The following is a 24,513-nucleotide window of genomic DNA, read 5'->3' as shown; positions in this document are numbered from 1 at the left end:
AGCGGAGAATCATCCACAGCTCACCTACCACGGCCGCGGTAAGCATGGTTTACTGATCATCTCTCTTCTGCTTGAAGTGCATGACCAGTAACGCTCACAGAAAGGCAGCAAGCTAGAGGTTAATTCATGTGCCTGGGCCACGTAAAGGGTAGTGGAGTCAGGACCTGCCTGCAGGCCCGCCTGACCTCAAATGACTGATGCGAGCATGAACCGTATCCCTGCAGATGACCTCGAGGCCAGGCAGGCCGTCCTGGGCTCTCCAGATGCAAAGATAAATCCTACCCACAGAACCGTCTAGAGCTTTCCGGGCACGTGAGGGAGGGAGCAACATGACCACAGAGACGGGAAAGACACAGGCTGGCTTCCGCTTCCCATGCCTTGCTAGCGAGCTGGTATTTAACTTCACAGGCAGCGAGGAGCCACTGGGGGGGGGGAGGTTCTAAACCTTCAGGGAAGGAGGCACGGTGGACCCAGAATACCAAGTTTCCTAGCGTGGCGCCTGCAGCCCTGGAATCAAAGGAGAAAATGTGGACGCCCAGGTGGCTCAGTCGGTTAAGCGTTCTGCCTTCAACTCAGGTCATGGTCCCTGGGTCCTGGGATCGAGTCCTGCATTGGGCTCCTTACTCGGCAGGGAGTCTGCCTCTCCCCCTGCTGGCTCTGCCTGTCACTCCCCCTGCTCGTGCTCTCTCTCTCAAATAAATAAATAAAATCTTTAAAAAAAAAAGAAAGGAGAAAATATTACAATGCCTGTTTCTGCTTTATTTATTTATTTATTTATTTATTTATTTTTTTAAAGATTTTATTTATTCGACAGAGATAGAGACAGCCAGCGAGAGAGGGAACACAAGCAGGGGGAGTGGGAGAGGAAGAAGCAGGCTCATAGCAGAGGAGCCTGATGTGGGGCTCGATCCCATAACGCCGGGATCACGCCCTGAGCCGAAGGCAGACGCTTAACCGCTGTGCCACCCAGGCGCCCCTGCTTTTTTTTTTTTTAAATCTCATTACTTTTAAATGTTCTATTTTACATATCATTTCCCCCAAGTTTTAAGATTAGAGCCGCACAAGAAAGGGCTGACAGGGAGAATGGTCCGAATGAAGAATGGAGCTGGCCCTTGCACGGGGTGCTGAGGGGTCCTGGGGTGCTGTGGAGACCACGTGGGAGGGGGGCTGGCTGGCAGCGGGGACCTGGGGGTCCGGCATCTCTCACGCACGTTCCTGGGTGAGTACTGATGCCGTTGTGGGAGGTGGGGAAGGCCGCCAAGCAGGCAGCTAGTGGGGCCAGCCGGATCAGCTCAGTCTGGGGTGAAGTGCAAAGGTGGGTGAGAAGCTCAGGAGTGAGCCTGAGCTGGAGGTGGGGGTCCAGGAGGAAGGAAGGAGCCGAGCACCCCAAGTGGGGTGGTGACCTCCGACGGCAGCGTTTCAAGGGGAATGTGGCCATGAAGGTGGTCGGCTTCCTTCCTCAAAGTTTTCTGAAAGAAAATCTGTGAAGCACAATCCTGGTGACACACATTTTCACAAGGGAGAAAACTAAGCGATACATACTCAATAATCTGCTTGGCGTCCTTCTCGGAGACCTCTTCACTGTTTGGATCCAGAAGTATTTTCTCTTCCGTGTCCTGCCGACTGGACTCTTCTTCCTCATCCTGGGAGGAAACACAGACACAGGGAGGATTCCATTTCAACATGGGCGTCTCTAGGATTGGCATTTTTTTTTTTAAGATTTTATTTATTTATGTGACAGAGAGACAGCCAGCGAGAGAGGGAACACAAGCAGGGGGAGTGGGAGAGGAAGAAGCAGGCTCCCAGCGGAGGAGCCTGATGTGGGGCTCGATCCCGGAACGCCGGGATCACGCCCTGAGCCGAAGGCAGACGCTTAACCACTGTGCCACCCAGGCGCCCCTAGGATTGGCATTTTCTGAAGAGAGACTGAATGGTATTCAGCTTTGCAGAGTAAATATGATGAAGGGAGAAAGTAAATTTAACACCTCCCTCAACGAGGCCACACACCATTCCACTTCCGTTTAAATCACGGAGCAAGAGAACAGAAGAAACCCTCTGAGGATCCATTAGAACCCTTGCCCCCAAGAATAAATATGTAAAAGTCACATCAGATGGACATTTATTATGGGTTATCAAAGAGTCCGGCACACCGTACCTGCCCTAACTTAGAAACATTCTACAGTCTTCTCTCCAAAGCCAGACTTAGAGGCTTACTACTGCCCTTCTCATAAAAACACTCCCAGATCATGCCAGTGGGGCTTGGCTGTCCCCCACGCTGTCCAGGTAGAGGGGCTGGTGCTTGCGAACACACTGCTCTGGGACGACTTCACATCACAGATCTCGGAATATTTCGATGAAAACCGTCAATAACTTGGCAAAGGACTCATTACCTCCTCCTCTCAACTGCGTACTACGTTCTGCTGATCAGCTGGAATGCTTCGCTATGTGGTCATTATGTCCACGACCAACCACTGGTGTTCAGAGCTAAGCCCACATTCTCCCGTGGAATTTCTTGAAAAGCAGGTTTTAAGAGAATAATGCTTTCCCATAACTCTTGAATGAAAAAATATGAACTGACGTGATATGAATGCTAACGATCAAACCTATGATAACGGATCACTGAGATGCTGGGTGGGGTGTGGGCAGTGAGGTGAGGAATCGGTCCAGCTCCTTCAGTTTTCCAGGTGAGGAATGATGCTCTGAGCAGGGACGTGACTCGCCACGAGTGGCAGACCTGAGATGGGACTCGGGTTCATAGACCCCCAGGTCAGAGCTCATTCTAACCCCAGCTGCCCAGAGCTGTCTGTGGCTGTGAGGCCTGGCTGGCATCTGTGGGTTCAGCAGCCCCTCTGTCCCTCCCTGGCTCTCTGACCCAGTGACAAGATTCTTCCAGTGGGTCACTTATGGACCCATTCATCCAACTGAACAAGAAACATTTTAAAAATTGCTTCTTTAAGCTTCAAAGATCTCAGAGTAAAAGTGGCCTGTAAAAAATAAATCACATGCAGCCCAAAGCAGCTGTTTTTTACTGGTATTTTTTTTTAAACATAACTTTTTTTATTCCTCCTCTTTGTAAAAGTTAACAAGTGTTCACAGAAGATTAATTTAGGAAAAAAAGGGGGGGGCCCCAAAATAGAAGAAAATCACAATTGTCTTAAAATTCTGGTAAGCGATAGGATTGGTAGGGCTGCTTCGCCCAGTCTATGGCCTCTGTGCCACGGCGCTCTCTGAACCAGGATTCCTCAACGCTGGCAAACAGAATTGAGGACCACCCACTAACAGTGCTCTCAGAAAGGAGATAGAATCTTCTTTTAATCCTTCTCTTTGTAATTATAATGCATTTCGTAGTTGATCAAAAAAAAAAAAAAAAACCTTTATTACTCTTTCTTAAGTTCTGTTAAAAGTATCCAAGAGTACCATTTTAGGTTCTAGATAAATTTATTGACCGTTCCTTCCAAGACACTGAGAAATGTGCTTCTCTTTGGGTGACGGGAATATCCAAGGGATTTAAACAAGAATCACATTTAAAGAGAAACCAAGAGGATCAATAACCTCATCAACCCCAAGTCTGTGTTGGCCTTTCATTAAGCTTCCAGACTTAGAATTTCGAATAGACGCTAAGGCCTAACGGACGCCGGAAACTTTGGGGTGGCACTGCCTTCCCAAAGTAACCCATCTCCAGTTCTCCCCAGAAGACCTTTCCACCACCTCCCATACAATGCCAGCTTCTCTTCTCTTGGTTTCAGATAAATTCAGAATTCTCCAAGTCCCGCCACTGGCCAGGAGCCCCGGCACAGTCACTGTACTCCGAGACACCATCGTCACAGGTCTGGTGCATTCTCAGCTCCAGAGGTCACCCCGAGGCCAGCCCCGGAGGACGTAGTGACAGCCAGACACAGGGGCTTCCCACGTACGCCGCACCAACAGAGGTGTCCACATACCTCCTCCTCGTAATCAGAATCGCTCTCTTCACTGTCGGATCGGGGGGCAACCTCGTAACTGCAGGGAAAGGAGTGGGAAGGAGACGGGGCTTAATTCTTTTAAATTATAAAACAACATATACGCACATGACCCACTTAGCGTGTTCTATGTACAAATGACAAATGCAGGCAAAAACTTTAACCGTTTCAGCGAAGGTCATGTTGTGGTTCTGAGATTTTACGGGGATGGACCACAGAAATCTAAGATGACACTGGACACCGGAATTTCTGCTTCAGTGCCATACCCGGGATTCATTTCCAACCAGGCGTCCAGCTGACTTGCTTTGGGTGCTTCTGGTCCAAAGAGGACCTTGCCAGTTTCTGTGTGAGTCACTTTGACGGGCAGGTCACTCATCTGACTGCTTTCATCGATGGGCTAGAAAAGAGAAACAAACACACGGCACCGCCTGGTGTTAAGACCGCCTCCTAATTCTGTGCTGGATGCTTCTCAGGCTTTCGGCTGCCCAGCACCTGAAACCTTTTCCTGTGATTGGGAAGTTCGCCACCTATGAGTCCTGGCAGGAAGTGGGAAGTCACCTCCTACTAAAGAAACTAAAACACCAGCCTCCCTTGCACCGAGGGTGCCTGTGCAAGACCTCAGCTCCATCAACTGGACGCCCTTGCCAAGGCTTGGAATTCGGAGCCCGAGGCTCGGGGAAGCCGGGAGCAACAGGCATGCTGGAGGGAGGGCTGAGCACAGGGACCAGCCGTGCCGAGCCCTTGCCGATGCCCCGTGTCAGCCACGGCCTCGCTGACCAGCCATACAGCAGAGCACGGCCTTAGGCTCAAACATGCTCTCCACGCTGCCTGGAGATCCGATGAACTACCCAATATCCTATGAATATATTCCCTTCTTACATAAATCTGGTAGAGTTGTCATTTGTCATTTTGCCATTTGCAACTAAGAACCTTCAACCCCCAAATAACAACCCCCCCAACAACTATTGCAAAGTCGTGGTTTCTGAGAGAATGCGGAAAAGAAAGAGGAATTGTAACCTGTGTCACCTCATGAGGGGCCCGTTCCAGCTTCTGCAGAACCAAAGGTCCTGCTGTCTAGCTCTGCCCCTGGTACCTGGGAGCGAGCTAAAGCCAGAAGCCCTGCTCTTCTGAAACCGGGTGAATGACCAGGACTGAGCTGAAGTTCATTACTAGGCTCTTCATGAAAAATGGCTTGCTCAGAAAGTTAAGGGAATAAATGAAAACGCACAGGCCGTGTTTAACCTACTTCAGAGAACAAATTGTTTTAAAAGGCCTAAAAAAATGGAGTAATCCTATGCAAATGAATGCTACTGATTACGGGGTGACTACACCTGCAGGACAGACACCCCAGGCAAGACGCTCGCTGCCTGGAAATGCTGATAAATGCTTGATCTGCGAGCAGTCCAAGTTATCGATCTCCTTAAAAGTAGTAAAATTCAATGTTTACACAATTCATTAATTCTGAATTTTTTCTCAATTGTTCTTAATTGGAGTTAAATAAAATGACAGGAAACACAGGATACTGTCGCTTACTTCCATATCTTATAAGAAATGACCAAAAAAAAAAAAATTCATTCTCCCTTCTCCTTCAACAAAACACCATCAGAATAAAAACAAAAACAAAAACCCAATATATTAGCCATTATCTACCCCAAAAAAAGGCTTTAAAAAAAGAAAAGGCCCACTCCAGGCTGTCTTGTCTTTTTTCTTTGATGTGCTAAAGGAACAGACGGGGACACCTTTACTCTGCATGCAGGGTGCTGCTTCCTCCCTCGGGTGAAAGGTCATCTACACACCCACGTGGTAAAGAAGGAAATCTACCAGTCACTATCACCTCCCTTGGAAAAGCCATATTCCATTATCTTGAACTATTGTAACACAGCCTGTTTTATTGCTTATGTCACGCCTCAGAGAAAATCGGGAATCGCTGTGGCTGGAATTAGAACTTTGGCAAAGGCCCTGAATGAGCACGGCAGAGTGTAAGCACATTATTTCAAAACAAACTGAGCAAGATGTCCACTTTGCCAATGTCAGCAAACAGAATGCACGTGTGTTAAGATTAAAAAAAAAAAAAAAGGTGTATGTCACAAGCCCAAGATCAGCAGCAAGTTTTCCCCAGAAATAATAAGAGGTAAGAGCACTGTCACGCTAACACGTTAAATCTCTCCCTGTGTGCTTGTTAATTAAACACCCATGTGAGGCGTGCTTAGGTAAGGCTGGGGGCTTTTACAAATTAGAGTTGTTTCTAGGTGCTCCAATATATAGTATTCTTTCCCCAGAGTGGCCCACTGAGAGTGCATGACACATTAGACACTCATCCCAATCCTTTCTTTCCTTGTGATAGATTATAGTGGTTAAGCAACACTTATTGTTCAAGAAGTTTCTGCACGGAATAGTGGTTTCAGCCTTTTGTCTCTGGATCCGGACCGTTCACAGTCACGGTACGCCTCGCACGCACAGATTCTAGAAGGGTTCCCCCAAGCAGGTTTATCAGAATCTGTGAGAGGAGAAGGCAGTTTGAAACAAACTCCTTCCCACCCCGCTCTGGGGCTATGCCTCCTCACGTGAATCCCTGGCAGAGAACTTTTGAGTTTTTAGAGGAAAAAAAAAAATCCAATAAGTAATTGTGTTCTCATGATTCAGGAGAATTTTCAAAATCCTCGGAAATCACATTTAGGAATGTGCTGATGGATCTACGAAGAGAAGCTCTCTCGTAAGCCTATACAAAAATGTCAAAAAAAGCAGCTCACCAAATATGTAAATTGTTTGTGTTTATGGAGTTTTATAATTTCAAATTAGTAATGCACTAAGGAAACTGGGTCATAGCTTATGCTTCTGTATCATTTACGGGGAAAATGCAATTATAGAATCACTTAAAATTTTTACACATTCTATGTATTCGTAAACATATATGCGCACAGAAGATTCCGGAATGGTACACAAACTTAATATCAGTTGATTGGCAGTCTGAGACGGAAGGAGATTACTTTCCGGTATATCCCTTTTCTACTCGTCTAATTTTCTACTATGCTAATGTACTCCTATTTTTACTTAGAAACGAATAGCTGAGTAAAAATAAAGTTGGTATTCACAGAAAATGGCGCTGTAGGGCATGGCGGGGACTCATTGAGCAGAACACGGCAGGAATGGGCGCAAAGCTCCTCACCTCTCCATCCGGTCCCAGGGCAGACTCTCCTCCCTCGGCGATCTCTTCAGCCTTCTGCAAAGCAATGTCAGATGTTACACGTCAGTCAAGAAGACGGCTACAGGAAGGATTTCATGGGAACTCAGTGGCCCCAAACAGCACTCGTCACTACTCACCACCGTCATCTAACAGAGCCTAAGTATCGATGCCTTTTATTTCTGTTTCTCTTCACTGTCTGAGACAAAGTGTGGGGCTTTTTTTTTTGTTTCTTCGTGTTTTTTTTTTTTTTTAAGCTGGCAACTTGGGGGGAGTTACTGAAAGCCAGGTGCGATTCAAGACTGGCACATGCCACAGACTTGTGGGTGACATCTTCTAGGACCCAAAGGGCTGAAGACACGAAAGGAGCAAGGCTGAGGTCAGCGCATGTGAGATGTCCTTCTCGTGTTTGGCACCAGGAAGACAAAGCCTGACGTAACTGGCTCAACTTTCTTACTCCCCTTAACAAGTTTTCTAAAAATGTCCATTCCCCAGTAAACTTGGAACCGCTCTCAGGTCATAAAAATACAGAATCGTACAACATTCTGGGAATTCTCGGGATGTCTTCCATTCTACCTAATTGGCTTTTCATACTACATAGTATTTCCACGGTGGGTAATAGGAGGAAATTTGATGCAGATACTGTGAGCTCATGAAAAATTCTGTCATCGACCATTTCTTAAATATTTCAATATCTTAGTCCATTAACCTCTCTGTGCCTCAAAGACAGCCTAAATGAAAAGCTAAGATTATGTCACGTTTTGTACATACCCGAGAGAGTCTCATCTGCAATAAAAACAAAAGAGCCTCAAATTTCTTACATTTATAACCTTTCTGACAAGTGAAATCTTTACCATCACCTTTACAGAATTCTTATTTTAAAGTTATTGCTGGATTCTTTACAGAATTCTTATTTTAAAGTTACTACTTCTGCATGAGGAAAAAAAAAAAAAAACCCTAAACACAACTTTAGTCATTTCCTTTATCAAGGCATTTAAGAAAATGAGCTTTCCTCCCCTGGGCTCTTTAGTTAATTAAAAATATATATAATGATACAGAATCGATATTAACTCTACTCTGTTTACTTAAGGCATTGATTATATAATACATTTTTGCTTTCCATGAAAATAACTCAATTGTCTCTTGACAAAACAGCTTTTATAGAAAATGTTCAAAATCCAACCTTTTGTCTACGCTGAAGAAAAACAGTTCCCATAAATGTTTGAAATTTCTGAAGTTCTTTCAAAATTTTCTTACAAGACATACACGTATGTATGCTGCAAGAAAAAAAAATGTAGCATTTCTACCAAAGAGTAGGAAATAAAATGCTCCCTTTGGTTATGATTTCCCAAGAATTTAATTTTCTATCTATGCCACCCCAAAGTGAAACGTTTACAGGCTCAAAAGAAAGGATCAGCATTGAAAAGCACCAAGCCCTATGTCCAGGCGACGGATACAGAGAACAATGGCAGAAGAGCTCAGAAAAGGAACCATCTCTTCAACCAGCCCCTAACAGTTCCATTTTTGGAATCCTCAGGCACTATACTCAGGCGAAGGTTTTAATTAATGGGAGAAAATCAATTAATCCCACCATTCTTTCCATACAAATCAGAAATAAGCTACAAATTTGGCCAACAAAGAAAATCAAATGAGACAATGGATAAGCCAATTTCCAATATCTAGCTACCCGAACTGGATCACCATCTCAATGAATAGTACATTAAAGAGCTTGAAGGACCACAAATAACAGATTCAAAACCATTCTGAAGGATAGTCTTCTATGAATACGCTATTGACTCGCTAGAGTGGTATCTAAAACTGCCCCACCATCAGGCCCCTCCTTTACTTAAAATCCTCTAAACTCATTTTAAAAATTCCATTCGGTATCAAATTCAAGAGGCCACGTAATAGGAGATTTAAGAAACTTGGTTCTGGAACTAGACCCCCAGTGTTTGAATCCCAGCTCTGTCACTCACTATGGGAGACCTTAGCTGTGTGGTCCTGAGCAAATCTGTGTGTCTTAGTTCCATCTTCTGTAAAAAAGGGACAGTAACAGTCCCTCCCTTATAGGGCAGAGGCAGACCCGGACCTCTCTTTCAGGATGCACGATCCAAGGCTCCATGAAATATATGTGGCCAGCGTCCATCTCTACCATGTAAGATTCAATGCTAGTCGGAGGACAACTCCTTTATGTCTGTGAGACTGGCTGTCTTGCACTGCCTGGAGTCAGGGATTTCTGTTTTTGTCATTCGTGTGTCCCCACCCCTACAAGGACTCCAGGCACATGAAAGGCACTGGGTAAATATTTGGTGAATGAAGGAAGGAAGGAAAGCATCCAGAACAATGCTTTTCACTTAGCACACACTCAATGAGTCATCATTATTGTAATCAGATGCCAGTAAATTTGCAAGCCATAAAACAGTTAAGAACACGCACAATTCCTCAGTGAACTGGCGCTCGGAATTTACACCCAATCCTGCTGTTATTACAGGAGGTGGAAGCCAGGTGGCAGTCTACTCTATGACAAGAGACAACACGTTCTCCCATCATGCCTTGGATTCTTTCAGTTTGGTGACAAATCTCTGGTTCTCACATCACAGGGGTGCTTTATCCTCGCTGCCCAACCCCCTCCCCGGAAAACAAAACAAAACAAAACACAACACAAAAATGCTTCCCTTTTCTTGGTTCCAGATTAACTCCAAACACACTGTGACTGGTACCACCGTGTCTCCCACCATCACAAACACATCCTGCATGACCAGCGGATGCCTCAGCTTAATTTTTTCCACTGATTAAAAACAAAACAAAACAATCCGCTGCCATTCACCCATTAATCAGGACTAAAGGAACTCCGTCCTGGCTTCTTCCCACCTACAAAAAGCTGGGAGCTAACCATGTTGCTGGAGGGAGGGGAAAGGGTAATTCTCCTAGTGATGAGAGGGGACAGGGAACACATCACTCATAACTAAAACCAAGGTTGAATTCCCAACTTCCAAGGCCAACGGCAATTCAGAAATTCCATTTGGGAAGGTTCACCAAGCTGTGTGCACTGCAACCTGTCTTCCTGGCAGAAGGTATAGAAAATAACCAGCGACAAGAGTGAGGAGGCAAAGGAGTCCCGAGACAGGAAAACTCCGTGTAAGCCGAACTCAGGAAAATAAACTCCGTGGGGCGCTTCCCTCAGATTACTGTAACGCGGGCCACACACAGCCTCAATCTGTAAAGAAACAGGTTTGCACCAAATATTTTACAATTTTACAATTTATATTATAAAGTGAGTGCATTTTATCCCCCAGCAGGTGTTCTTATACTTTGCTGAAGCAACATTCGAAAGTGCTGGCACCTTAAGGGCTCATTCTGTTTCAGTGGAAACTTAAGTTTCCAGAAACCACCTGGGTTATTTTTACCGTCACTTCAGTGGACCTGTGAGCATTAAGATAGGTGATCAGGCAATAAAAAAGATCAAGAATATCAAATTAACAGGAATTGCCCATTACTTTGGTCGCAGCCTGCAGAGAAAGCCAATTCCAACATTTTTGACTCAAGTAACTGGTCAATCCAGTTAAGCAGGACTTTGATCCAAACTTCTGTTTTCACCCATTTTGATACTAGAATAATCAAATGACTCTGTCACTGTGACGTCATATTCACCTACCGTTACCACAGCCCCTACACTCAAAATGTCCAGAATTACCTTAGAGCCTTTCTTTCAGGGGCGCCTGGGTGGCTCAGTCAGTTAAGCATCTGACTCTTGATTTTGGCTCAGGTCATGATCTCAGGGTCATAAGACTGAGCCCCACATCAGGCTCCACGCGCAGTGCAGAGTTGGCTTGGAATTCTCTCCCTCCCTCCCTCTCCCTCCCCTTGCTTGTGCTCTCTGTCTCTCTCTAAAAAATAAAGAAATAAATCTTTGGGAAAAAACAAGGAAAAAGAACCTTCCTTTCGCCTGTGAAATTCTCCTTGCAGGGGAAAATCTTCACCTTGGGGGCAAACAGGAGAGACAAAAGAATTGAGAAGAACTGGAGAGTAACTCGAACTGAAAAGAAATGTCTCAACCACATTACTACTTTGCATCTCATGCTCTTTTCACCAGAAATTATACCAAGAGGTTTTTCTGATTTGTTGATATCTAAAAAGGATAAAAACACACTTCCTATTGCTATATTGACCAGCAGAGAATGCTGTGCTAGAAAGAGTCCCCCTCCAAAGCGTCACAGTACTGAGATGTGCTTGTAAGAGTATTTGCTGAGGAAGAGAATAAAAGAACTTTCAGAAGGAAGAGCAAACACCACGATGAAAAAAATACTTGGCACAGCGGTCCCCCATGGAATCTCTGCTGGTTCCTGTTAGTGTCATGAGTTTCCAAGAAATGTCACACATTCACAACAAGGGTGTAGTTCTGTTGGTATATGCTGCATTAAAAGATCTGGAAGAAGGAATTAAATATTTATTTTCAGCCTGAAGTCGACAGCTCGGGAGACAGAACCGTGAAGGGATTAGACTTCGTAGTAGGCTGGACGTGGGAGGTCCGGGGTGGGGGGGCGACTGGCCTGGGCTCGTCACCAGAGCTTAAGGAAAAACACCTTAGAGTTCTGCAAGGACCACCTGATTGCCACCAGGAACCACTGCAAATGAGAGGCCCCACAGTTAGAAAATTCTCTTTGCAGGAGCTAGCGAGGGAGGGCTAAGCAGAGTCCACCAAAAAGTGTAAGTCCTCATTTCCAACTGAATGCCTCAATGGTCAAAGAACCTGTCACTGTCTGAAAAGACATCCTACCCAGGACCTAACTGATCCTAACTGGGGGATAAAATGGTAGCCAAACATTTATTCTCTCGACATCACAGAGAATATACAACATGGGGAAAAAGAAGATTTTATTAAAAAAAAAAAAAAAACAAAAACACCTTCGAACCACGCTTCGACAATTGCTACCCTACATTTACACCACAGAGCTGTTTGCTAAGACCACTGCTAGTACTAGCGTTTACTGCGTGTCAGGGTACCTGCTGAGTGCTGTGGGTACACTTGCCGTGTCATCCCATCACCTTCTCACAGACCCAGAGACGGAAGCACGACGCAATAGATCTTTTAAGGAAATAGTCTATAGGGGAATACAAGCAAATTAACACGATACGTTTTCGTAACACAGTTATGAACTTAGAAGTTTGTGGACTGACATGAGCTCTTGGGCGGTGGCCCAATTTTCTGCGTTAGGAAGCAGAAAGCCAACCCATCTGTACACACCCCGCTGGCTTTATGTAGCCCCGTGCCCTTTTTTATGCTGTAGTCACCCAGCGGATGTTAGAGAACAGTCATGGGAGAGGACAGAGACCTCAAGGTCACGCTGAGTGCACATCAGAGTACATTAATCCTGTCACACTGAAAGGCTGGTTTCACATAATTAGATATTTCAATACTTTGCAAATTATTCCTCCTCTAATGCCTAGGTAGATACATATAGTTCGCTTCTCTTTCTTTCACTTCAAGGGCATTAATGAAAGACCAGGCTGAGAGTGAGAAGTTCTAGAATGATTTTTAAATGTATACTTCATAGCAGGGGCTCTAATGGAGAGAACAGAGGTATAAACACGGTCATGGCAGGTTAAAGGAGACCCACTCTCCTGGTTACCAACAAGGAAACACAATACACTTCACCAGAAAGAAAGAGGCCTTCTCTGTTACACTGGGGTAATATTAGAAAAAATAATAATAATCCTTTTCCAATGAAATCACAAGTTCAACCACACTCACCTATAACAGTGTAGACAGAGGCACCTGTATCCTAGCTGTCCCTATACCTGTTGCGACAGCACAACGCTGTTGGGCCACGGGGTCACGAGAAACAAAGGCTTACTGAGGCCTTACATAACTGCAAAAAACAAACTCCAGATAGGCACAGCATCATATTTGGTTCTGTGAGAAGAGCTGGAAGGGTCGGCACAGAATTTTTAAGCTTCTGGACACAGCCTTCCTCCCCAACAGAGAAGCTGGAACAAGGCACCCTCAATCATTCAGTCTAATGGAGGGAAGAATGACAGATAATCCAGACTGTCAAATAATCAGCTTTTGAAAGCATCCATTTTCTTTGCACTTGAATAAAGGTGCATCTGGAATTGGGTAACCCGCTTTGAACCAAGTCTCTAAGCCCCAGCAAAGAGATGGTTTTCAGGAAGGACTGCGGAGGGGCCTGGTTTCTTTTGTCGTTATCCCATTCATCCCAGCAAGATGGCCCCGGAAGGAAATGCAGCCTGTCCTCCTCAGTCCTGCTGAGGGCAGGGCGAGCTCCAATGCTGGGCATTCTGCAAGCACACCAGGGAAGAGGCAGAGGGCTGATGATAAAGCAATGATTCTGCACATTTAATCACGTGAGACAACCAGTGGGAGCCGCCCAGAGACTCCTAATGGGCTGATGGGAGTGGGACTGGCTTTGGTATCTTATCGATCATTCATTTGCCAGGAAATCAGTCCCCTCCCCGGTTTGGCTCCCAGTCTTCCTTCACAGCATTCATCACGGCTTATGATTATTTTGGGGGTGCATATTTGATCAATGTCTGTCTCTCACTCTGATGGAACTGAGAGAGAGGGCAATTGTGCTTTTCCTCAACATCTCCCTCTTCCTCCCCCAGCATTGCGCACTTTGCCAGGCTCATGGGAAGTGTCCAGGTAATATTTGCCGGACACGTGGATAAAAGAGAAAGAATGCGTGCTATCAGCAAACCAGAGGGCAAAGGGAAGGAAGCAGAAAGCCAACCCATAGATCACGTGGGGTTGGCAGCCCCAAGGAAAATATTATGACAGGTTCCTGCTCTGTACAGATTAACACGAAAATACAGGCATAATCACTATCACTCAGTGATATATCTTTCTTTGCCGACGATGATATAACAATCTAATATCGTGACAGGAATCTATTAATTATAAGCCAGAAGCACAAATCTGGGCCATCAGCTTTTAATCACACACAAAAAGTAGAATTTGAACTTTTTGTGGTAACCTCTGTGAAATACACCTTGGCTTTGGGAAAAACGAAAATCGTCATCTCACAGGGTCCCCTTGTGGAACGTTACAGAATCCTACCTGTTTGCCTGCGTGCTCTTCCCTGACTCTGAACACGTCCTTTTAAGTCAGAAATTGGGAGCTGGAATTCTGCAAAGTCTGTAAGCTACCTTGACAAGAAAATGAGGTCTTTCTCACCGACGAAACATCTAAATCCAAGCCCTGAGTCATCCCTCGTTCATCCCCACAATGCAGGAAGCTATGTGCTACGGAAGGAGTCGGGGGCAAGGAGGGCCTTCTCCATCACTTTTCCCTCCTCCTTAATTACAAAGCAGGTATGAGAATTCAGGAGCCATGAAATTAATTATTTTTTGAACAACATTTTGTTCAGCGATTCAGTGCAGAGAATACATGATGAAACGCCACCCAACCTCAATCCTCACGGCCGTGAGGAAGACTTCCTGTTTCCGGTGGTCGTGGGCGTCCAGGCCAATCAGGATCCGCCATGAAAACAAACTGCGCACCAAGAGCTAAACCTCAAGCTTCACAGAGGCTCTACCTTCACAAGTCTACGCGAGCAGTTTACACCCGCATCGAGATAGAACAGCCGCAGAGCAGAGATTCTCAATCTTATCCTTCCCTTTCCACGCTGATTAGGTTCTATTTTACATAAAACTGTCTCTGTAATGACCTAAAACCCTGGCCTGCCCACTCACCTCAGCACCACAGCGGGGCAGCTGCACTGAATGGGCATTTGGGCATTGCTCCCCGTCGGAACAAACAGGCTCAAGCAGGTTCTGGAAGTACCCCAAAGCCCTCCCTCACAGCTTCCTCGGGTTCCCTCCAACTGCACTTTGCCTTTTCTGCTCCATTGTCATGGCCCTACCACACTGGTATTAACCTCAAGCAATGCACACACGTGTGCCAACGTTTTTCCTTTTCCAACGTTTTTCCTTTTTCTACTGACCGTGTACACTTCATTTGAAACACAGTATGAAACAAGGAAAATACGGACTGAGCTGTTTCAGTTCGGTACTTCCCACCCATTACATGCTCCCCTCCAACATCCCGTCTGGCGTGCCTGGTCCCCTCCCTCACGCCGTGCCCACGGGGTTAAGCATTTTTTGCAACTCAGTCATCTTGGCCGCCGCCATTAGGGTGCTTACCTTCTTCCTCCTCCTCCTCTTCTTCTTCTCTTTGGCTGCTTGGGCTTGCTTGTGCTCCCACACCAGGTTGGTCAGGTTGGCCACATACTCATCGGTCTGCTGCAGGAGGTAAGCTAAACGCCTGTCTTTCTTTTGATCGATCAGTTTTCTATAGCCCTCTTCATCTTCGGCCTATTAAGGAAAGACGGACATGATCAGAGCCCAGTAAAGATGTGCGAACTCCAATTTCCACTCAGCGCTCCCCATCACCGTCTGAACTCTGACTAGTGGGGAGCACAGTGAATGGAATGATCCAGGCTGCGGGACTGACCATGCACAGTCCGGGATGGGGGGGTGCCTGGGACACGATGCCCACCTCACCCCCAAGTCCCAGGACACGGGCTCTGGGGCAAAGTCAGGACCCAAAACCACACTATTTACCCAGTGTGGCAAGCACTTTGACTCAGCTCTGTGTTTTTCTAGGTTTCTTTGCACACGAAAAAAAAAAAAAGATGTGAAAATTTGACAATTCACCATCCGAAGTGTATCCTTCACTTGGAAGCATGGAAATTTTCAAGAACAACCCAAAGTAGACAGAAGACTATAGTCTCTCATATAACCAACACCAAGCAACTGAAATGAACTCACGATGACTCCCGTCTCATGGCTACCCTTCCCACAACCCCTCTTCCCAATCCCAAACTGCACTGTCCTGTGGCCAGTTCCAGACATGCTATCGTTTCGTTTGGCAACATTTCAATAAGCACTTCTCAGGGCGAAGACTCCAGTGGACTTTGACAAGTGTAACTTCTTACATGTAAAAGCATTATAAATGTGGTGGTTGATAGGAAAGGTCAAATCTGGGGGGATTTTGGTCACGAATCGGCACGGCACGGGGGCCGAGGTGACTGCAGGCGAGGCACGTGGCACCTGGAGTCCGATACTGCTGATAATAAAACAGATATAGTAATTCCCGCCTCTATCACCCATTAAGCAACATTAGGAGGTTAAATGCCATGAAAACTCTGATGTACTCGGAGCCATTTCAGGACAAGTCTCTTCTATACGTCCCAATAAAAGGACACCTCCACATATTTTCCTCGTGTGATGTAGGCTACCAGGGACATGTCACGAGTCCCCAAGGGGACCCCGCGCTGCAGCAAAGCTGAGGCTCTTCAGTCCAGGGGCGTCACTCCAGCCTCTCCCGAGTGACAGCAGTTTTATCACTCAGTCTAGCTGCTGTCTGCCCCGTGGGTGAGCATGGACTTCAAATGCTATTATAACTCTAATTGCTTTTGGTTATGGTTGATCTCACTTGAAGAAAGAGTGATAAAAAACTTCAGTTTCTCTGTTATCTGTATATTCCATCATTTAATTGCAAAAATTAATGATTTGCAAATGCCTAATCATTAGTGTCAAGCCAATCTGTTACTGAAGTTCTAATATAGTTTCACTCCAGCTGAATGAGACAAATCTGACCGCTTGCTGCTCAGATCGCATAAAATGGCCCCCCTCGCTGGGGAGAAATCTCGTGGACGGGCTTCTCCTTCCCGAAAAAAGGAGAGGGGGGTGGGAGAAGACGTAAGATTTAGCAGTACCTGGACGCAGAGCCTTTTAAAAGTGTTTACTCTCTGGAATCCAAAAAAGGTAATGAAAACAAAATGCAAACCATAATACCACCAAAGAAGAGAGTGTCACTTGGAATTTTCCAGGGACGTAACTACGGGCCAAGGACAACGATTTCATCTCCATCCCATACTCCGGCATTATGTCCCAGATAGGAATGTGCAGGTCTCCTATCGTTATAGATCACACACGCTTTTCTAAAATCCACAGTGTGCTCTGAGGTCCCATTCCAAAAATGAATGGCCAATAAAACCAGATACCCAGGCCAATGATGTAAACCAATTCCTTCTGTATTTATCTACCCCCATTAAAAAATAACAGCACCAAGGTAATGATCCATGAATAGCCTTTGACAATAACAGAGCCATAACGCAAAAAGTAACATTTCCAAATTAACTTAAAAATCACTTTTTACACTAGAAGGGAGAAATTTCTACCATTTTAAAAAAAGGATAAGCACCAGCAGCTTCAAGAAACAGACCTTCTTCGAGTCCAAGACACGAGTTAATGACACATTCACTCAAAACAACTTATGTCATTAGTCTCAAAGAGGCGATATTTTTAAAAGAAAGATCATATCCATCGTTCCAGATCTGGCTGTTAAACTTCCTGCAAACTGTAGTACCTTCCTCGATGGGAGAAGCAAGGCCACCCCAGGCCACGGAGATCTTACATATCTATCAGCTGTGGCCCTGGGTTTGTGGCATGCATCGTTCAGGAAGGAGATGTTTCTACTCCATCCATATGCAAAGGGGCGTGTTCATATATTTGACGAGCCCCTTTTACCCACTCTTGATATGGCATATTTAACATTCTCAATACAGGTGCATGCGTGGACCCCGCTGCCTGGGGTCCCCACAGGTGAGCTCCTTACCATCAGTCTCCGCATTCTCTCCTTTTCGATCCGCTCCGTCTCTTTCTTCTGCTCTCTTTCAGTGTTGGCGTGCCAGGTTGCCACTGCTTTGGACAACTTCTGGATCTTGCCGGCCACAGACCGATGGTACTCTTTAAAATCTTTCGCATGCTGCAAAATGCTGTTCAGGTATTCCTACAGGACCCGAAGGGAGGAGGAAAAAGGATACTTAAAGTCGACTACTGAGGTTTCCGTGGAGCCCGAGAAAACGCTCCGTGAGCATTTCACAACAGTGGGAAGACTAGAATCTTCTGTGAGGCAGGTGCCCTGGGATGTCTCTTGGTAGCTGAGCTGCGGGCTCTGGGGCTGGTGGGAAAACCAGCCTCTCGAAGGCTCCAGCTTGTGGAAGAGAAGTCTCTAGGACCTCAAGTGTACAGGCTCGTGAAAACAGCAAGATCTAGGACGGACAGAAGCCTGCAAAATGGGCGAGGATAAAACTGAAAGAAAATCACCCTCCAATCAACCCGAGGGAGGCGGATATTTCCAGGGAGAACCAGGTTATAAAAGTAATGCCTCTTCTGCTCTAAATCAAATGGCTTAGCACCGTGATTCGAAGTAAGGTGGAGGGGCAGCTAAAATCGCTGCACATAATTGGGATCGATTTTTTAAATACAGGAGAGGAAACGTGCACCAACGAACATCTAACATTTTTCAGAGTGAAGCTAATGTGGGGCACTCGATGAAGCACAGGAAAACAAACACGAGGTATGGGACTGTAACACAAAATCAAATCCTCCATCAAAATACTTCCAAACACCTAGAGAGGAATGTTTTAAAACATCTGCCCCTATGAAACCTCCAACTGGGCCCTGGAAAAGCCCAGGAGACTGTATTTATATTTGCTATAAAAATAACCGTCTGCTCTCTTCCTTCCTTTTCCAAGTTCCCGCGCCTGAGGATTTTGCCCCAGGCAATGCGGCCGTGCCCAGCCAGCGGGCAGTGCAGGTGGGATGATGGGGAGGACACCTGCCTGGTATCCAGAAAGCAGGGTCCTCCACCTCCTCCCCGCCGCAGGAGGCCATGGGCAGGCACCCACGTCCCTGGCATGGCCTGTTTCCCCGCCCCTTCCATGGGGCGGTCGGCCCACGGGAGCTCCAGGGAAGCTTCCCGCTCTGCGATGTCCCCACCGCCCAATACGTTCTCCAGTCCTCCTGACTCCATCTGAGGGCTCGGTCAGGTGTCTCTGCCAACGTGGGGGCGCACAGTTCACCCCTTGGTACCTGGTGCTTCTGCCGGCGCTTCCTCTCCTGCTCGATCTTCTGCTGCTTCTCCAGTTTCTCCGTCATGCGGGCCTCCCGCAGGGTCTGCCGCTTGCTCCGTTTGTAGGCTTTGGAGTTGAGGGCTGTCTCCAGGGTCGTGTCCCGTCGCATGCAGGCCACCACCTCCTGTCTCAGCTGTCAAGGGAAGAGAGAGCAGTTGGGAGAGCCTCCCCAGACGCAGGCCGGGCTCCTGGGCCCTGCCCCGCTCCAGCTCCCAGTTAGTAGGGGCAGACGGAGGACTCTGCAAGGTTTGCCACCACAGTTGGCCTTTTTGTAAATGAAGGGCCTTTTTGTAAATGAAGGGACTAAATACCACCAAATTTAGGTGGTATTTTCAAAGATGGCACAAGTTTTCCTTCCAAGCCATTCAGATTAAGAAAAAAAAAACAAAAAACAAACAAACCTTACAGCACTGTAACACTGAAAAAAAGCAGACGCTGTCTTGGGTTTTAAATAAATTCATTCTGCTTAATTATTCTAATGATATTAATTAGTTAATGAGCTTTTCAAATATTTTACTTCATTTTAAGTGCCATACTAACATTCTCTTTGTGTCTAAAGATTAACTTTAATGATGCTCTGCAAAAAAGAGGAAAAACGACTTCCTGTGCATGTAAAGTCGGTATTCAGACAATATTAATTCAGTGTTCATCCTCATATAAAAGATGGGAAATACTGGTGTTGGCTTCCTCCCACTCCCCATGATGACATTCTTCAAGATATTTAGACTTCACACCAGATCAGGGACTTTCTTTAGATTATCATCAATGTGACGTCTTATCCATGCTGTACGTTATGTGTGGGTGATAGCCGGGGGTGGGGTTGGGAATATACACTAAAATAATAATTCAATTGAATCTCAGATCAGCCATCCATTGCAGTTAATTCACTGGGAAACTTCAGAGATCATGGATTTTTCTACAATATCGAGCAAAAAATCAGAATCAGGTAAGAATGCAGCAGAGTGAAGCGAATCTGAATATAATCTCATTTGTGAAAATATACTTGGTTATTAATCATTTAACAATACCGTACCAAGCAATGCATTGTATGACGTCACCTATAAGAAAGGAAGTGAATGGGACTCGGAGCCTTTTATTTTCTTTCTTTTTGGCTTTCAGCTGAAATCTGCTCCCACAGAGCTACGGCCAGCTAGCTCCCCAACACCACGGATGTCCTCTTGTGACATTATAACCAAGAGGGCAGGTGTACTCCCAGGGTCAGAGGACAGCAGCGAGTGGGGTGGCTTTGTGATTTCAGTCACATCCTGCAACAGACCGAGTCATGCAATTCAATTCTTCCAAACTACTTTCATTCATTAATAATTCATTTTGCATGCCCCGAGACTTTCCCCAGGTCAGCCCCCCTGCCTGAGGAGCACTCCTTCTTCTTCCCCTTTGGCTAAATGAGGCAGCGTGCAGACCGGGAGACCTGCACCTTTCGGGTCCACAAAGCAAAACTCACCGACGTAAAAAGGAGCTCTCCTTTGTTTCACTAGTCATTGAGCGATGATAAAACAGATCATCATGCCAGCTTTTATTCATCAGCGACTACTAAGAGCCATAGCAAGAACAAGAGATAATCGTCCACTGGTCAGTCACCACGTGGGGGTCTAATGGGGTCAAACAGTTCTATGTATTTCTATAAATGATGAGCTATTCATTTAGTAGAGTGGCTATCATATTTGTTAAAATTATTTTCGAAGTCATGGCGAGGATTTTACATTTGTGTTTACAAAAGAGGCTCTGATTCCGCTCTCCCGCTTTCTTGTTTCTCTTCGCAGTCGTAAAGGCAAGCTATCCCATTTGTTCTCGAGGTTTCATCCACGGTAACAAAATGCCATTACTCTGACTTTGGAAACCATAATATAGGAGAAAAAAAATGTCTCTGATATACAGAAGCAAAATAATAATAATAATAAGCAACTCATCTTCGTTCCTTTTAGTTCAACGCGGCCGGGCTAAAAGACACACTATTTTACTAAGTTTATATCTTTATAACAATATTGAACAGATTTCCATTTATTTCCTACATCTCAGAGTCGCTGGGGAAAAGGTATTACCTGACGCTGGAAATTGAGTAGCCGAAGCGCTTTCAGTTCCACGGTCGCTTTGGTTCGTAAATCTGGTGGCAAAGAGCCAGGCAGATTTTCCAGTTCTTGTATCCTATGAGCTATGCGAGCCTGGAGCCTAGAGGAGACAATGAAATGAGGGAACTGGGAGGCGGAAATAGACATTACGATTTAGCCTTAATGATAAACAATAACCTTCAGGTCTCAGTTCCTGGCAAGACACATTCCAGATGTCGCCGGTTGGCCAATTTCTGACACCCAACTAGAGTTTCTGATGTGAAACAGAGAAAAGCTACCTCTGCGTGAATGCAGACAGGTGCTACGTGTTACCAAACACTCTGGCCTTCTTCATCAACCTCTCTCTCACACCCAGAAAGAGAGGGGCTCAGGATACATCTAGGAGGGAAGTCAAGTGCCAGAGCTCACCGTGAACAGAGGGAAAACGAGAGACGGGACCATGGGATTCGCTCCCAAACGCCCAGCCAGCCAGAGCGCAGAGCTGAGACAAGTTTTCTTCCTAAGTTCTAGTTCTGTCCCAGGCAACCAGGCCATTTGCCCTCCTTGCCAAGATGCTGATGACAAGAGCCATTAAAGCTGAGTGAACAGGAGCAGTTTTAGGTGCTGCTGAGGCCACAGCAATCAGCCAACCCAAAACATTCAGAGAGAGCCCTGCCAACCACAACCACTTCCTCTGTGAGCAGGGCTCGTCTGAGAAAAGAAGAGGCAAATTAGGCATTTTTAAAAATCAGGCTTGGGGTAGCAGGAGGCGGTAAAGTAACAGTGCTTAAAAACTATGAATTTCTAGAAAAAGATCGCTGGGGATTCTCATCTCAGACAGCCTCAAAAATATAACTGCAGGCCCTTTTTCATAATAAAGGCAGAACAGAAGAGAAAAGACATCCCACTTTCTTCATTCACTTGGGATACTTTCACCGTTACCCATATAAACTGGCTTCAGGGTTCGCCTGGATCCTATCCTTACAAATAGTTACACGCCATTTAAATCTATGTTTAGAACTACCTCCCTCCAAATTTGCGGCAGGAGTGTGCTGGAATAGACTTCACGAAGAATAGTAAAAGGTAGTAAGTTGTTTTTTTTTTTTAAAGATTTTATTTATTTGAGAGAGAGAGACAGCCAGCGAGAGAGGGAACACAAGCAGGGGGAGTGGGAGAGGAAGAAGCAGGCTCCCAGCAGAGGAGCCTGATGTGGGGCTCGATCCCAGAATGCCGGGATCACACCCTGAGCCGAAGGCAGACGCTTAACAACTGAGCCACCCAGGCGCCCCTAATAGGTAGTAAGTTAAACTAAGTTCACGTTAACTACACTAAGGTGTATCTAATGCACAATTTTTTTAAAAAGATTTTTTATTTACTTATTTGACAGAGACAGTGAGAGAAGGAACACAAGCAGGGGGAGTGGGAGGAGGAGAAGCAGGCTTCCAGCTGAGCAGGGAGCCCGATGCGGGGCTCAATTCCAGGACCCTGGGATCATGACCTGAGCCAAAGGCAGACACTTAACAACTGAGCCACCCAGGCACCCCTAAAGCATGATTTTCTTTAATTCTTTCTTCCTCCCTCCCTCCTTCTCTCTGTCTCTGTTTCTCTCTTTCTGTCTCTCACACACACACACACACACACACACACACACCTACAAGGTAAATGCTAATAATGGTCCCATCTTACTGATGAGAAAATTCAGGCTTGGAGACATCAAGAAACAGGCAGACCTCACAGAGCTAGTAAAGGAGGGAGCCCACACAGGAGCCCTCATTTGCCTGACACCGGTGGAGACACCGTAGATAATTAATATACACTTTCTACCGTGGCTTTTCTGGACCTCGACTATAAAAGCTGATAAAGATTTTTGCAAAAATTCGTATTATGCGGAGCGCCTGGCTGGCTCGGTTGGTGGAACGTGGTGCAACTCTTGATTTCAGGGTTGTGAGTTCAAGCCCCATGTTGGGTGTACAGACGACTAAAAAATAAAATCTTAAAAAAAAAAAAGAAAAAGTAAAATAAATAAATAAATAAAAATTTGTATTATGGTTTTTGTCAGCCTTTACGATGCTGTGTGTTAACATGGAAAAGTAAAGTCTTCTCTACCTAGATGTCACAAAATACCTTAATACTTCATTTAACCCGAATATCAAAATGAGTGTTTTTTAAAAAAAACAAAACAAAACTTACAGCTGTTTTCTCTGGTAGAGGGAAATGTCATTTTTTTCAAAACTTCAAAAATGATAGTAAGAGAAAGGCATCTTTTTTTTCCCACTGACTTCACTGGAAACAATATTATGACAGATTCCTATCTTATTTGGTACACACATGTTATTAATTCTGATTTACTGAATGATTTATCATCATGATGTGCTATTAGTAATGTCATTGTTATCATGCTGTTTTTTCAGCCGTATGTACCAACACAAGCAATCACACCTTTAAGTGGTTTAACTTTGCAACAGACCGAACATTTGTGAGGGCAAACAACAACAATAAACTTCCATCAGTTTTGATATATAAAAATAAAATAAAAATAAAATAAATAAAATAGAAAATAATAAACTTCTGCCATTTTACTCTTTTGACCAAATTGTTCAGACTTACTCAACATTCTTTCACATTCCTATTACTATCGATACTCAAGGGATGATTATCATGGTTTTTTTATTTTTTATTGTAGGAACAAAGGTCCATTTCATTTGTCCAATTCAGTTTTTAAAAGTGACATAACCAAAAATCTCCAAATATAGCCAAGATGATGCATCTTAACTACAATATTGATAGAAAAACCTGTTTTTTTTCAAATGCGTAATTAAAATGGAAAAAAAAAATCCTTAAACTGAACTTTACTCATGTAGAATGAAGGCCACAGTACAGGAAAATTAAATATTTACAGCTGGGTAGCTGAGGGCCAGCGATTTGGTCAGGCTGCTTCCTAGGTTCTAGATTTATGGCAGACCTTTTTCATTTAAATATCCCAGCACTCCAACCATCCCTTGGTATTCTGGTTTCCTCTCTTTGACCAAGTGGGTCAGGTGCGAAATTAGAGGCATAGCTGCTTTTCCTTAATCTTCTAAAGGTCTGTGGAAATAGAACTAAACAAATAAACTTAGGACAACGAGGCTGAGAGTACAGAGATTAAATCACACTGACTGAGAGAGGATGGAGGGAGGTAGGGAGGCAGGGGCTGGGGGCAGATGGAGCCTCGGAGTAGGTGGGAGCCGGCTGGGGGTGGGGGCACTTCTTCCAGAAAAGTCTGCTTCTCCAAAGGGCCTAGTAATTTGTCAGTGAATCTCAGCTTTCCTGGCACAAAAGAATCTTTCTTTTACGAAAGGGAGGCAAGAAGTGCAAAGTGCAGACAT

General features: G+C 45.2%; 1 protein-coding gene across 1 annotated transcript in view; it reads right to left on the bottom strand.

The window, feature by feature from the left end:
• SMARCA2 (SWI/SNF related, matrix associated, actin dependent regulator of chromatin, subfamily a, member 2) overlaps window positions 1-24,513 on the bottom strand; it is a 171,003-nt gene that overhangs the window by 110,550 nt on the left and 35,940 nt on the right. The window contains exons 6-13 of the mRNA XM_040620135.1: window positions 21,143-21,269; window positions 19,042-19,215; window positions 17,783-17,956; window positions 15,304-15,474; window positions 7,126-7,179; window positions 4,226-4,356; window positions 3,942-3,999; window positions 1,543-1,643 (exon numbers count right to left, since the gene is read on the bottom strand). Coding sequence (XP_040476069.1) covers window positions 1,543-1,643; window positions 3,942-3,999; window positions 4,226-4,356; window positions 7,126-7,179; window positions 15,304-15,474; window positions 17,783-17,956; window positions 19,042-19,215; window positions 21,143-21,269 — 990 coding nt within the window. The remainder of the gene's footprint in view (window positions 1-1,542; window positions 1,644-3,941; window positions 4,000-4,225; window positions 4,357-7,125; window positions 7,180-15,303; window positions 15,475-17,782; window positions 17,957-19,041; window positions 19,216-21,142; window positions 21,270-24,513) is intronic.

This window comes from Ursus maritimus, unplaced genomic scaffold (assembly GCF_017311325.1).
Source record: "Ursus maritimus isolate PB19 unplaced genomic scaffold, ASM1731132v1 scaffold_34, whole genome shotgun sequence".
Taxonomy (NCBI): Eukaryota; Metazoa; Chordata; class Mammalia; order Carnivora; family Ursidae; genus Ursus; species Ursus maritimus.
The sequence above is the reverse complement of the archived record's forward strand: the minus strand, read 5'-3'. Positions and strand labels throughout refer to the sequence as shown.